The sequence below is a fragment of the Marasmius oreades genome, chromosome 4 (genome assembly GCF_018924745.1).
Source record: "Marasmius oreades isolate 03SP1 chromosome 4, whole genome shotgun sequence".
NCBI lineage: Eukaryota > Fungi > Basidiomycota > Agaricomycetes > Agaricales > Marasmiaceae > Marasmius > Marasmius oreades.
The window spans coordinates 3484427-3497686 of record NC_057326.1 but is presented as its reverse complement, the minus strand read 5'-3'; the positions used below and the strand labels follow the sequence as shown (position 1 = coordinate 3497686).

General features: G+C 48.2%; 6 protein-coding genes across 6 annotated transcripts; 3 read left to right on the top strand and 3 right to left on the bottom strand.

Annotated features, from left to right (window-relative positions):
• Positions 1-43: 43 nt before the first annotated feature.
• E1B28_007934 (uncharacterized protein) lies at positions 44-2464 on the top strand. Its single transcript, XM_043152719.1, has 6 exons — positions 44-152; positions 218-612; positions 670-753; positions 814-1129; positions 1182-1350; positions 1409-2464. The coding sequence occupies exons 1-6, from the start codon at positions 100-102 to the stop codon at positions 2336-2338; spliced, it is 1947 nt and encodes a 648-aa protein (XP_043010805.1). The 5' UTR covers positions 44-99; the 3' UTR covers positions 2339-2464.
• Positions 2465-2712: 248 nt separating this feature from the next.
• E1B28_007933 (uncharacterized protein) lies at positions 2713-3910 on the bottom strand (the record flags this gene model as incomplete). Its single annotated transcript, XM_043152718.1, has 6 exons — positions 2713-2765; positions 2819-3018; positions 3072-3136; positions 3190-3481; positions 3536-3671; positions 3727-3910. The coding sequence occupies 6 exons, from the start codon at positions 3908-3910 to the stop codon at positions 2713-2715; spliced, it is 930 nt and encodes a 309-aa protein (XP_043010804.1).
• Positions 3911-5298: 1388 nt separating this feature from the next.
• On the top strand, positions 5299-7405 carry E1B28_007932 (uncharacterized protein). Its single transcript, XM_043152717.1, has 7 exons — positions 5299-5591; positions 5641-6328; positions 6393-6531; positions 6589-6880; positions 6934-6998; positions 7066-7253; positions 7310-7405. The coding sequence occupies exons 2-7, from the start codon at positions 6145-6147 to the stop codon at positions 7342-7344; spliced, it is 903 nt and encodes a 300-aa protein (XP_043010803.1). The 5' UTR covers positions 5299-5591; positions 5641-6144; the 3' UTR covers positions 7345-7405.
• Positions 7406-7867: 462 nt separating this feature from the next.
• On the bottom strand, positions 7868-9528 carry E1B28_007931 (uncharacterized protein). Its single transcript, XM_043152716.1, has 3 exons — positions 9097-9528; positions 8826-9029; positions 7868-8770 (listed from the first exon to the last, which is right to left on the bottom strand). Exons 1-3 carry the CDS (start codon positions 9352-9354, stop codon positions 7931-7933), a joined length of 1302 nt encoding a protein of 433 aa, XP_043010802.1. The 5' UTR covers positions 9355-9528; the 3' UTR covers positions 7868-7930.
• Positions 9529-10745: 1217 nt separating this feature from the next.
• Positions 10746-12067, top strand: E1B28_007930 (uncharacterized protein). The gene is made up of 6 exons (XM_043152715.1): positions 10746-10933; positions 10989-11182; positions 11283-11305; positions 11399-11415; positions 11470-11613; positions 11667-12067. The coding sequence occupies exons 1-6, from the start codon at positions 10838-10840 to the stop codon at positions 11898-11900; spliced, it is 708 nt and encodes a 235-aa protein (XP_043010801.1). The 5' UTR covers positions 10746-10837; the 3' UTR covers positions 11901-12067.
• A 98-nt stretch (positions 12068-12165) lies between these two features.
• E1B28_007929 (uncharacterized protein) lies at positions 12166-13239 on the bottom strand. Its single transcript, XM_043152714.1, has one exon. It carries the CDS (start codon positions 13215-13217, stop codon positions 12333-12335), a length of 885 nt encoding a protein of 294 aa, XP_043010800.1. The 5' UTR covers positions 13218-13239; the 3' UTR covers positions 12166-12332.
• Between the last annotated feature and the right edge of the window lie 21 nt (positions 13240-13260).

The following is a 13260-nucleotide window of genomic DNA, read 5'->3' as shown; positions in this document are numbered from 1 at the left end:
AAGTGAAATTAATATTATGAAAGTGATACCATACCGGGTCTGGAAAGACCGCTTTCTACTCTACAGTGGTCATCCCTCCCAGAACAACTCATCCTAGCGATGGGCGACTTTGGTGCACCCCCAGTTATTCCGCCAGAGTTCCAACTATACAAGTACGGTTCTTCTTCTCGTTCGATTCTACGATTGATGATTGACCTCACTTGAAAAACACAAACAGCTCATACGAAGAAGACCCTAAATGGCAACGCACATTCACGATCGTATGGTGTTCTGCTCTCTCTGCCTCTGTTGCCTTCTCGTTGCCATATCTTGTGAAGTCAATACGGAATCAGAGGGCATTCGCTGGGTTGTTTGGAGTTGGGGAGAGGTATGCTGGGTATGCGTATAGTACGATTGCGCCTGTTGATGATTTGGATGATGGAGGATCAGGGTCAGAGAAACTTGGATCGGAGAAGGCCCCTAAGATTCCGCCAAGGAAATGGAGAACGGATCAGAGACAAGGACGGGGACGGGAGAGAAGTCTGTTGCAGGCTCGAGTGGAAGGTATCTTGACCACTATCTTTTCGGTGCTGTTGTGGTCTGCGCCAGGACTTGGGGTCAATGTAGGACAAAGTGAGTTCTACTTTTTTGTTATCCGAGTTGACGCGAACTGACGACGCTTTTGAATAGTCATCCTATTGATCGGATACGCCGTCTCTGTCGTCGTGTGTATCGTCAAAGACTCTATCCTCGAAGAAAATTCGAATCGTGCAGGCAAGTTTGTATTTGAGTTGGCAGATATTCACTGTGCTAACGTCTAACCATTTTCAATAGGTTTCATGGCCATAGCTCAACTTCCCGTCGTCTTCCTCTTCGCCACCAAAAACTCTATGCTGTCCTTCCTACTTGGCCCAGGCCACGGGTACGAGAAGCTTAACTACATCCACCGATGGTCCGGTCGTGCCATGTTCGTAGGCGCTGTCATTCATGGATCTCTGTGGATTCAGAACCACCTTCGCTTCGGTTTGCCGATCTTGGGGCAACAGAAGGAAACGACAGGTGTTGCAGCGTTAGGCGTATTGTGTGCCATTGTCCTGACGGCCCTCAGACCCGTGAGGAGGTGGTTCTATGAGGTATTCTGGGTTATACAGTAAGTGTTTACTTCTCTCTGTCAGTTCCTTCGTTCTCAGAAAGCTCCATAGTGTCCTGTTATTCGTGGCGTTCTTCGTCACGATCTGTTACCACACGATTTATGCGCCCCCATGGATATTCCCTCCGTTAGCATTTTATGCGTTTGATATGCTGCTGAGGCTGTTCAAGTATCGAATCAAAGACGCTACGTTGGCTGCGGTTGGCGAGCAGATGACTTTGGTAATTATCTTTTCTTTACTCACTAGGCCTCACGACACTTAACACATCTCATCTACAGATCCGAATTCCGCACTGCGACACAGGCTGGGAAGCTGGCCAACACATCCGGCTCCGTGTTTTCTTTTCCGGCCGCATTTTCGAATCCCATCCTCTTTCCATCATGTCTGCACCACCTGAAACCTCTTGTCTCCGGTCTAGTGATGGCATTCCTAGTGGGATCCTCCTAGGTGCGAGAGTCACAGGTGATTGGACAAGAGCTCTGAATCAGTACGCTACCGCTGAAAGCTACTCGACGAACCTTTTAACTTCGCTTGAACCCAAAACCAAGCAAGAAGGGAGTTGCGAAGGAGCTATCACGCCTGTACCCGTTCATGTGATGATAGACGGTCCCTATGGCGGTTCGTCCATCGACCTCGGTGAATACGAGAGCGTATTGCTCGTAGCCGGTGGATCCGGGGCTACATTCACACTCGGCCTCCTGGATGACATCGTCGGTCGTTGTATCCGTTTGAATCGACAACGAGGAGAACGTACTCGACGGATCGAGTTTGCGTGGTGTGTCAAGTCGTTTGGGTATCTCAAGTGGTTTGCTGCCGCATTGGGGGATATCGCGGGGGTGGTACATGACCGTCACCGCCATCGCCAACAGGATACAGACGTTGAGCTGGATTTGGATTTGCATATATCGGTCTATGTGACTTGTCTGTGTAATCCTGATGAGGTCCCTGACATACCGAATATGGACGTGACGCTCGAGAGGCCGTCAGTGAAGGAGTTGTTGAGGGAGCTAGTTACGCCTCCGGACCCGGAAACTACTCCCACTTCGTCTAAGCTCCAGTGGGCCGGGCTTGGTGGGGGCGTAGCGGTGTGTGCGTCAGGGCCAGAAAGTTTGACGAGAGAAGCTTCGAACGCGGTTGCCTCTCTGGGTCTGACTAGAGGCGTTGAGTTGGGTGGGGTGAGCGTTCATACAGAGGTGTTTTCGCTGTAGATTGAATTTGTAACACGTATACGATTTTTTTTGCAACTCAATAGTAAGAATAGCAAGGACTCAAAGCTAAGCAACTTGTAATCCTCGTCAATTTCTCGTCGTGATGAAATATTAACTGCTGTGGTAACTTGTTGATGACCTTCGAGTCTTACACTTTTGAAACACGTCGGTCCATCCTTGCTCAAAGCCTCACCCTCCGAGTGGCGTGAATGTTGCGGCACGGTCTGTAGGTGGACGGAGGTAACTCGATGTAACTTTCCTTCTACTAATACATGTAGTACGCCGTCGTAAGCGCCTTGGGCGGAGGGAGGATACGCAGTAGGCTAGAGTAGCAACAAAGACGTTGAAATTGACCATGAGGATTTACGATCTTGCTAAGGCGACTTGCATGCTCCATCAGCTGCTATACGAACACCATCATAAGGTCCTGAATAAACGATCAGCATGAGCCAACGACCTTTTTGGTTTCAAGACACTCACCACGATGATCCACTCCTTCGTGAAGGACACCCAATGCGAAAATCGGAACAGATCCCACAGTACATTGCTTGTCAGGGTTATCATGACCAGGACAGGAAGCCCACGTATTATCCGCGTTAATGTGCAGTTCTCCGTTCGGATGAGCAAAAGGTTTTGGACTGAAGAATTTTTGACCTGGAAGGGTAGGAACGAAGTCTTTCCTACATACAAGGCTATCAGCTGAGGAGATAGGTTTGGCGACGAGAGGGCTTACTTATTGGTAATCCGGGTGAACGGAACATGAGAATCGACGAAGTTCGCAAAGTCTGGGTTTCCAACCTATCGTCGTGTTTTAGTACTGAGTGCAAAAAAATACGAGAGAAAGTACTTACCCGAGGCGCGGCATAATTGATCACCGTGACGTTTGTACTGGACGGCAGCTGGAGTCGCAGATAGACTCCGTCAAGAGTAGCCAAAGCGCCACCAAGTGAATGTCCCACTACCGTCACTTGATTGGCAGAGTTTTCGGACAACGCTTTCTTCACCGATGCAAGGACTTCTAGTGCGGTCTTCTCTTGTTCCTCCTTGAATCCGAGGTGAACCTGGACCGCGGATGGGACACCGGGGAACAAGGAAGGGTTCAGGTTTGACTGGGCGGCCTTGAAGTCTGTTATTTTCGCCTGGCTGGATGCAATCGTCAAGAAATATACACGATTCAGATTCTCGCCTTTAACTCACAGCGGTTTGAAGCCTCCTTGATGCGCAACAATAACGGTCTTGAGAGTCGGGTCGTAACCGACATACCAGAACTGGATAGCCTTGCCATCTCCTCCGGACGCGACAGGCTTGAAAGAGGGATTGGCCTGACAGATTGCTTCATAGAAAGAGAATCAGGTCTTTGTGATGAGAAGTTGGATAGTATAACCTACCACCGCAATTCCAGGCTAATGTAGTCGGAGGCTGACAATAAGCTGCTGCTGCAAAGAAAGTGTATGGTTTGAACTTTGCAATCTGGTCATTCGAGAGGATCGTTATCGATTGACGTTTCTCCGATGTAGGTGATGCCAGCACCACGACACAGATTGAGAGGAGAGCAGCGAAAGAAAGGAACATTGCCAGAGCTCAAAACGGAGGGGGAAGCCTGTCCTAGAGTATGATGGTCCTTGGTGGGACTTTTAAGCTATCCTTGAGGGAAGGACCCGAGAAACCGAAATTCAGGATAGTAGAAAGGGACCCATCGTGAATCCGACATTCGTCAGGCAGATGATCAGGCGAATATCAAGTCACAGATATCAGCAGTTGCAGCAGTTCGAATCAACAAGAGCTTCAGGGAAGCGCTCGGTTGATGACGATAGGGTGCTGATCCAGAAAGGAAGGCGATGTGGATGAACAGACGGAGGGAGTAAACATTATTTATAGTTTATCACCTGCCCTTAAAAAAGACCTGAATGAGTGATACATCGCAATACCCCAACTGTCAACGATTGTCGAATGAGAGTATCAAGCGCCCGTTGCGCGACAACTGCCGGCGGTTCCAGGATGAATCAAGACGGGATTCTCAGAGTTCCTTGATTGAGTTTAGAAAATAATGCTTCCTTCTGAACTGATCGACAGATAGGCAAATAGAGGGAGTAGATTCCATGATTCGAGTTGCTGATATTCTAAATTTCAGGTTCCATATCTTGGGAGTCTGTTGTGAAGGGTTACAGGTACCCGTACAGGTTGTGGAACGTGAGAAGGAGGAAAGAGATGGAAGTCAAAGGCTCACTTCGTTTATGAGCGAAATACTCACCATTGACTCCCAACGAACCACAAACGCGTTACACCATATCTGATATGCATTGCACTTTTGAACGTCTCCTATTTGTATCCCTCTCTAAGCCCTCGAGAAAGGATGAATGGAGCTGAGATGGATCCAAAGCCTGCGATGAGTCGTAGTGAGAAGAACAGATGACTTGCAATTCGGAATATCCTCACCATGGCGCGATGAAAGCTCCTTTGGTTGGCGAGAAGAGTGAACTGAGATACGAGACGTCGCCTTCTCGCCTGTAGCGGCTCGTTTCCTCATTTTTCTGTCAGCGGCGTCGATGCCGCAGGTGTAAGCTGATGAACAGCTACCTTTATCCAACAGTATCGTCTGTCCAGGCTGAAATCGTTTACTCACGTAGGGGTATCAAAACACGCACGAATTTTTCGGTTCAAACCAGGGCCATCAATGCATCAAGCATCGAACTTCAAGCTTCAAGCTTCAAGCCTCAGGAGCTTTGAAACAGTCTCGTCGTCGACTACACAATACATCCGAGTCGCATGAGTGACGAACAAACAAGAAAGAAAGAAAAAAGTGATAACTTACCGTTAGTGAGGTAGACGCCACTCTTTGAATAGCAGCACGCATTTTCTGGACCGAACGGTGATAGTGAGGATGAACCGCACACAGGCTTGGCTTAATGACTGTCGAGAGAAAGGGCAGGTCGATGTCACCGACGCGCACTCGGAGTCGTCGGCCGAAATTTATCGACCTTCTTTAACCGAACCACCATCACGCGTCGGGCCCATCTTGCAAACCTTCCACCTCTCAATTTGAAGCCTGCTTGCTGAGGGAATTATTTCTTCCTCTAGTGGGTTACAAGCCACGCCGACGATCTATTTCTATTTTCGCCCGAATTCAGTGGGTCATGTGAGAGAAAGCTGTACCCTGATAAATTTACACTGGGAAAGACAAGAGTTCGTTGCTCATGGGTATGTGCTACTTATCGCATTTTGATTTACAAGGCCGTGCAAGTTTGATTTTGTAGTATGTTTCGGAATTAAAGACTTAAAACCGTCATTCTGATTTTTGATAGATGTTAACGATTTACGCGTTACGCCGCGCATTTGAATACGAAATCTGAAGTTGATCAGTGATTTTAGTGTTCTCTGAACGGCAGTGGTCGCTTGGGTCTGCGGTGTTGGTCGAAGTTCTTATGCATCAGACACTGGGTCTCTATTTCTGCAAGTCATGACCTCAGGATCAAGCTAGGGTTTTTCCCACTTCCTAGATCAACCGACACAATCCCGCAGGTACCAACACCCAATAGCACTTGTAGCGCCTGATACTCTCATCGACTGGCAGTTGCGGTGTCAATCACTCGTTTATCTCGGAGGGAAGATGAAAAACGCTGCCCTGAAGTTGATTCGAACTACAACTGCTGATGTCTAATGTGACTTGATATTCTCCTTGATCATCTTCCTATCCCGAACTCTAGGTTCCCTCTCCTTTGAGGATGCCTTAAAAAGCCCCAGCACGGACTACCATACTCTAGATCAGCATCCTTTCGTTCTCGCCCTCCCTTTTCGAACTTCTGGAAATGTTCTCTTCTTTCGCTGCTCTCCTCTCAATCTGCGTTGTGGTGCTGGCATCACCCACATCGGAGAAACGTCAATCGATAACTACCCTCTCGAATGCTCAGATTGCGACGTTCAAACCGTTTTCTTTCTATGCAGCAGCAGCTTATTGTAAGCCTCCGACTACGTTGGCTTGGAACTGCGGTGGTAGGGTTGTTACCATTTTCAACTTCTCGTCATACAAAGCTGACTCTTTCCCGTTCTTTGCAAGCAAACTGTGAGGCCAATCCCACTTTCAAGCCTGTCGCGTCCGGTGGAAATGGTGATAGTGTCCAGTTTTGGTATGTCGGTTACGACCCGACCCTCAAAACTGTTATTGTCGGACACCAAGGAACCGACTTCTCTAAGATGTAAGGACGCATCTCATTGTCGTTCGTCTTTTTTTCAAACACAAAACTGGTTTATAGCAGCGCGATAGTAACTGACGGCAACTTCGTGCATGGAGAGCTGGACTCGTCATTATTCCCTGGTGTGCCATCTACAGCCCAAGTTCATGATGGATTCCGAGACGAACAAGCTAAGACCGCAACGCAAGTTCTCGCAGCCGTAAACCAAGCGTTGTCTGCAAACTCTGCTAACCAGGTAGCGGTGGTGGGGCACTCGATGGGTGGTGCGTTGGCTCTGCTTGATGGAGTGTATCTGCGACTCCAGTTACCAACCAACACGAGCGTTAAAGTAGTCAATTATGCCTCTCCTCGGGTGGGTAGTTTGCTCCGGCCTTGAGTTCTATTCCTAACCCAAGACAACAACAGGTTGGAAACTCCAATTTTGCGAGCTTTGTTGACTCTCATGTCCCGTTAACCCATATCACCAACAAGTAAGCCGGTCTTGGTTATTGTTAGTCCGAATCCAGCCTCACTGAAAAATTCCTTCAACGTCTATAGAAAAGACATCGTCCCTATCATGCCAGGTCGAGCATCAGATTTCGCTCATCCAAATGGAGAGATACACATCAAGGAAGACAATACGTGGAATTCCTGCCCTGGACACGATAACACTAATACGCGATGCACTGTGGGAGACGTTCCAAATATCTTTGCGGGTCTCTCTCACGAGCCAAATGATCATTTCGGTAAGCTTTCTCTAGACTGCAAAGGTTATTAGATGCATGCTGATTGAATGATCTAGGACCTTATGACGGTGTTCATATAGGAGGATGCTGATCGTTGAAGGATCCAAACTTGCTTGTTCACACGCTCTTTTTATTCTCCTAGCGTGGCCTGGCAGAAGATAGACATAATTTATTGAATAAATACGTATCGGCGGGATCCCCCCTACTAATGAACCATCTTTTAACCCGCCACCGGTCGGACAGTAGCAAGTCCAAGTCCAGATGGACATGAATATCAGTTTGTGTGTGTAGCTGAAGTCCACAACGGTTGGTCGATGATGTCGCAGATGTGCTTTTTTTTTTTGGAATGAGCGGACGTTTGGTTCGGCAGCTCGAGCATCATTCCGCGCCAGCCCCTCGTGTTCCAATCTGCTTTTTTCGGACGATGAGTTGAGCTCAGATCGGTGATGACTTGGTTTTTATAGAATAGCGACGGGGCCCTGACGTTAAACGACACTGGAAATGCAACGAGGTTGTTCGCCGATTCATCCGATACAGGTAGGAACCAGAATACCCCGCTTTCAATTGCGTAGAACATTCACTTGTGGTTGTCACGTTAAGGATTGTAAGTTGCAATGAAAATCATGGTATATAATTTCAAGTCAGGGTAACAATACATCGCGGAGACACTACCTTGATTACCTTCTTGCAGCATCCGTACTAGTAGATGAAGAGTCCGTAGTAGTGGTAGAAGCGACACTGGAAGAACTATACTCTGCAGCAATACTGGAAGCGATGGCGTTGCCATCAACAGAACTGGTAGAAGCTGTAGTAGTAGCGGCAGCTGTAGCGCTTGTAGTCATGGAAACACCGTCAGTCGTGGAAGAGGAGGAGTTCCCAAAGACCTTGACTACGAGTGGACTAGACGTTTGAGTAGGAGAGGCGGTACCAGTAGTAGAAGCGGTCGACACTTTTTCCAAGTCGGCTGGAGATGTGGTCGGCTCAGATTCTGCCGTCACCGTGACCGTCAAGGTGGTGGTCTCAGCAGCAGTAGCAGTAGAGTCGGAAGACGCAGAGGTGGAATCGGATTTCGATGAATCAATGTTCGACTGGTTGACGCTCGAGTTCTGTTCAAGGAGAGAGAAGACTAGTGCCACTTGCTCTCCACTCTCTCTACGCCACAGGGCCGTCGATCGGCTTGAGAAGTTGCCGCTGGGAAGAGGTTCGATACGGCCAGTATTAGGGTGGTATCCAAAAGTCTGACTTCGATTAGCAGCAGCTTCTTCACCAGCCATAGACCCGGCCCGGCAATAATCCCCGTGAAAGCGCGAAGGCTCCGTTGACTCTGAAGGGAACGTAATGCACAGATTCTTGTCCGAGGTAGTGATCATGGCAAATGAAGCACAATGTTGGAAGCCGGAGTCTTGCGGGCAAGTGACTGGGATGCGATTCCAAACCGTAGCCTGGTCGGAGGCGTCTATATCACCAGTTGTGGAATTCCAGGCCAAGAAGCCATAGTCCTTCCGTGTTTCGGAGCCCTTTCGAAAGGAAAAAGATTCAGAATCTGGCCCTCCACACGGAAGAGATTCTTACCTCCAATGCGATATACCCAGGAGTAGCATTACCTTCGCCCCTAGTGATAAAAATACGAGGGGGGGCGCGACGCGATGGCGAGTTGCGACCATGATCAGGTTGAGGCCAAGCACCGCGACGAACATGAAGAAACTTCTGTTCGGGCGAGCGCTTCCGCAGCAGTGAGTCAGAACCCTCTGATCCACTGTGGACTCTCGTATCGCTCTGAAAACAGCGCATATACCCATTAAAAAAACATCCAGAACATAAAAAGGATCGGATTAGAACGTACGCTGTGGTGCTGACGTCCCTTGCCGTTCTTCGAAAGGTTGTCCTTCTCCTCGCCCTTCTCCTTCTCCATCTTCTTCCCCTTCCGCCGGATAACGGCTTCCAAACCTGGACTTTCTCTACGAACCAACGTGTGGCGAGCTACTACTTCAGAGCGAGTAACGGCTGGAATCGCAATACCATCAACGGTAGGTGCATTCGAGATTGCAGCGAGCGAGATAGAGGCGGCGATGAGAGCGACACGAGATGTAAGAACAACCATGATAATGTGGAGAATGAATAGCGATGTGAAAGTACGAAACCAGTCGTTGGATAGTAGTAATGTGGAAAGAGGCGTTCAAGTCACCAGGACTAGATGGGGGGAAAGAAAGAGGTGTAGAACGAGACATGGACACGGGCGAGGACTTTATAGAACCGCGATGTTTGTTGAGATTTGGTGCTCTGACAAAGTTTTCCTTAGTACGGAAGTCTAGCTCACTTCGAGAAGGTGTCATACTTGAATTTCCTGCTTTGCTTCGTTCTTGCACCGCGTTCTTGAGCCGTGGTCGAGCTATTTCGCGTGGTTTTCTGACACCACCAATCGATATGAAGAACTACACGGGGCGTTTGGGTCTGAAACCTTCAACAAGAAGCAGCCGACTCGGAGTGTGACGCACATGAAGGAACAAATTTCAAGCAAGTCGTCTGGGAAGCTGATCTGGAAATCACTCAAGTCAAATAAGAACTTATCAAGGAACGCCCGGAATTTCCTCTTTATGGCGATGCACGGAGGATACAAAGTAGGGAAGTTCTGGAAGAACATACCAAATTACGACCACCGTGTCAGATGTCCCACATGCGACAGAACAGACTCAATAAAACATATTCTTCTCGAATGCAAGGAAATAGGTCAAAAGGAAGTATGGAACCTCGCGAAAAAAGTATGGACTAACCGAGGGGGAACATGGCCAAGACTCGGTATGGGAACGATACTGGCATGTGGAATGCCGATGTTCAATAGCGGCATGAGCGACGAGATGGACGAAACAACCTTCAACCCAGGTGATTCCAGACTATTCCAAATCCTAGTCTCAGAGTCTATGTACCTTATCTGGAAACTTAGGAATCAAAGGGTAATACATGAATCCGGGCCATTCTCAAAACCGGAAATTACGAATAAATGGCTATATACAATGAAGACTAGATATAAAACTGATTTTCTCCTTACAAACCGAAAAAGATACGGGAAGAAGTCCCTATCTAAAGCCTCTGTCCAGAATACCTGGAGAGGCCTGGAGAACTGGGATAATCTCCGCGCCGAGGGGGCTATGGAGACTGGGGGTTTAGTGGGTAACGGGTGACGCTGATGAAGGGTTCTCTGGAACCCGGAGGCGCCTGCCTGAGTCCCACATGGAAGCACCAAGAGGTGTATGCGCGTAACGCGTTCCTCCAGGTGGTTGTAATGTCCCGTGTAACATGTGTGAGGTCGCTGTCCTCGCCTTTCATGCGTAAGATGAAGGTCCCGGCTGTGTCGGTTCTGTTCAACCAGGAGACGCAAATACTCACAAGCCAGGGGTCTCTGCATATCCTCCCGGATTTGGTGGGCTTAATGAGCGCGTTGACCGACATCCACCCCAATCGCTCCACAAAAAAAAAAAAAAAAAAAAAAAAAAAAAAAAACAAATTTCAAGCCCCTTGTGTCGCTCCGGCGGCAAAAGTGTGCGGGCCGCTTCCCTTTCAACAAACTAAAGTCTCTGTTGCGTACTATGTTCCAAATGCTCAGGCCCAGGCTCAAGAAACACGTCTTTCCTCCTCAAATACCTCTTACTACGCGTAACAATTCGTCTAGTCCTTCTATTAAGGTGCATGCCTTTCACTCTTGATTGGAGTCATTCCTAAATGTATCTTTACTACTAGCATCTCCAGGAAGCCTTTCGAGATCCGAAGTCGCCGTATTATATATCTCCTGGCAGTCAAGGGCCTGCATCACCGGACGAAGTAGGGGAGGAACATTCGTTCGAGGAAAAGCTGGAACAAGCGCGTTTGAAGATGGTTGAAGCTGGATTCTTTTGGCAGCAGCAGGTAGCTTGGGGAGATCATGACGCTTTTCAGTACGCCTTCTTCGAGATTGACTCCTATACCTTCGACAACTCACGTTTCTTTCTTCTTTCATACACATGAATGAACGCATGTTCCGCGAATTCTCAACAGTCACGTCAACAATGTTCACTATGGTATTTTTACCTCTTTCTGACGAGAACTTCGATTTTGGCTCATCTCTCGACTACCTTCACTCACTTGAACGCCTTTTCATCTCTGGCATGAAGTTCGGTTTTTCGAGTCGGTGAGTCGACACATGAATTCCTTCCCAGAAGTTCGCTGACTCTCTTTCGTCCAGAGCCGGATTCGTTGGATGACACATCTCGGTAACCGCCTCGGTGGACCCCAAAGAGCCGACTCCCTTCTCAAAGGCAAAGGAATCTCACTCATTCTCAAATCCATTCAAGTCAATTACCGAAGGCCTGTAACCTATCCCGACACAGTGAATGACCCTCGTTTCTCCACCATGTTCTCGCCCCAACTCATCCTCAACAGCTCCTCCTTTCCCATAAACCCTACGTTCCACAACCAACACCGACAACCAACCCAGACGACCCAAGTCACCTTTACCTTACCTCGTCAGCATTTTCAGTAGCCCAACAAGCGTTTGTAGCGCATGCTTTTGAGACTAGCGTATGGTACGACTACGATAAACTTCGGAAATGTGATCCTGGTAGAGAGTACAGGAATGCGGTATGGGAGACGTTTGGTGGTCCTCCGAGAGGCTAAGGGATGGTTATTCTTACCAGTGTGGTGTTCCGTGTTGATCCCTCATAATGATCTCAATCATGAGGTTACTGATCAACGTGCCATCCATTGCCCAAATCATACTTATATAGTATAATTTGAGATGATTTGTTTCTTAGAGTAGAAATACTTGTCGAGTTGAGATGCCAAAACAAAAACCCAAAATCGACGAAAAAAGAGGTCCTGCCAGGAATCGAACCTGGGTTAGTGGAATTGCTGCAGACGAGAGCCTCGGGCCGACCTGTTCAGAATCCACTGTGATAACCGCTACACTACGGGACCGAATACACGAACAAAGGTAATCTATAACTTGATGCTGCTCAGAGCCCAAAACACTCGTTGTCTTCTCATAGCTTCCCACATAATGAGTATGTTGAATTATGAATGATCGAAGCGAGCTACCTTTCTGGTTCATCATTTCCCTCCAGTCGGCAAGTGGTTCTTCAACCAAGACTCAACTCCAGGTAGACATTTTATACCGTCATGAGCGACCTTCGGTACGACTGTCAGCTCCGACGATATACCAACCGCCTCCCATGCCTTCTTCAACCATCGAATTCTCTCAACCCTCGTCTTCCCTGCTTCTTTCTCTGCATCGTTGGGATCTTTAATCGACTCGAGCATCGAAACATCCGTATCCTTCTCGCCCACAATAAATTGAACAGGGACTCGAGACATCTGTTCAAAATCGGGCCGTTCGCTTTTGAATGGCCCAAACAGCTCTGAAATATTACCAACTCCTGCAGGCCAAGGCTTGCATAAATCTGGAGGAGTAAATCGTCCAGGAGCGCCAATCGAAACTGCAGCGATTCTTTCGGGATGTAGATACATGAATCGATGTGTGAATTGGCCGCCTCCGCTGAAACCATGTAGGAAAAATTTGTCCGTCTCGATACGCCATATCCGACTTGCTTGGTGGATCATGGAGAGAAGGATAGAGTCGAAACGGATGTCTTTGTAAAGGATATCCTTGTAGTTGTTTAGATCGTCAGATTCGATGATCCCAGCAGGAAAGAGGGGACAAAGAAGAATGACACCGTGAAGCTCGCAAAAATGTTCAAGTTTGTTGACATATCTTTCTGTCTGACGTCTGGTACCATGGATGACGACCAGTAAAGGTAGACTGGGGCCGTCGAAAGAGTGACATTCGGGTACGTAGGCAGAAAAAGAAAAGCGCTGATCCATGGTGGAAGCAATGGATGGGGTCTTCCTAGTCAACATTTTGGCGTGGGGATGTTTATGACGGAGATCCTTGGGATAGTCAAGAGTGTTCATGGTGTTCATGGAGGACGGTGGCATGATGGTGGTCGTTGGGCAACCGTGCAACTTATAATTAGGCTAC

Bases quoted from the DNA above. Each gene is read 5' to 3' on its own strand.
- E1B28_007934 (XM_043152719.1), top strand. From the start codon at position 100: ATGGGCGACTTTGGTGCACCCCCAGTTATTCCGCCAGAGTTCCAACTA. The intron at 1,130-1,181 runs GTAAGTGTTTAC...AAAGCTCCATAG, and splicing joins GAGGTATTCTGGGTTATACA to TGTCCTGTTATTCGTGGCGT. The intron at 1,351-1,408 runs GTAATTATCTTT...TCTCATCTACAG, and splicing joins TTGGCGAGCAGATGACTTTG to ATCCGAATTCCGCACTGCGA.
- E1B28_007932 (XM_043152717.1), top strand. From the start codon at position 6,145: ATGTTCTCTTCTTTCGCTGCTCTCCTCTCAATCTGCGTTGTGGTGCTG. The intron at 6,999-7,065 runs GTAAGCCGGTCT...CAACGTCTATAG, and splicing joins TTAACCCATATCACCAACAA to AAAAGACATCGTCCCTATCA. The intron at 7,254-7,309 runs GTAAGCTTTCTC...TGAATGATCTAG, and splicing joins CGAGCCAAATGATCATTTCG to GACCTTATGACGGTGTTCAT.
- E1B28_007931 (XM_043152716.1), bottom strand. From the start codon at position 9,354: ATGGTTGTTCTTACATCTCGTGTCGCTCTCATCGCCGCCTCTATCTCG. The intron at 9,030-9,096 runs GTACGTTCTAAT...CGCTGTTTTCAG, and splicing joins AGGGACGTCAGCACCACAGC to AGCGATACGAGAGTCCACAG. The intron at 8,771-8,825 runs GTAAGAATCTCT...TCCTTTCGAAAG, and splicing joins CTGGGTATATCGCATTGGAG to GGCTCCGAAACACGGAAGGA.
- E1B28_007930 (XM_043152715.1), top strand. From the start codon at position 10,838: ATGTTCCAAATGCTCAGGCCCAGGCTCAAGAAACACGTCTTTCCTCCT. The intron at 10,934-10,988 runs GTGCATGCCTTT...CTTTACTACTAG, and splicing joins CGTCTAGTCCTTCTATTAAG to CATCTCCAGGAAGCCTTTCG. The intron at 11,183-11,282 runs GTACGCCTTCTT...AATTCTCAACAG, and splicing joins GGAGATCATGACGCTTTTCA to TCACGTCAACAATGTTCACT.
- E1B28_007929 (XM_043152714.1), bottom strand. From the start codon at position 13,217: ATGCCACCGTCCTCCATGAACACCATGAACACTCTTGACTATCCCAAG.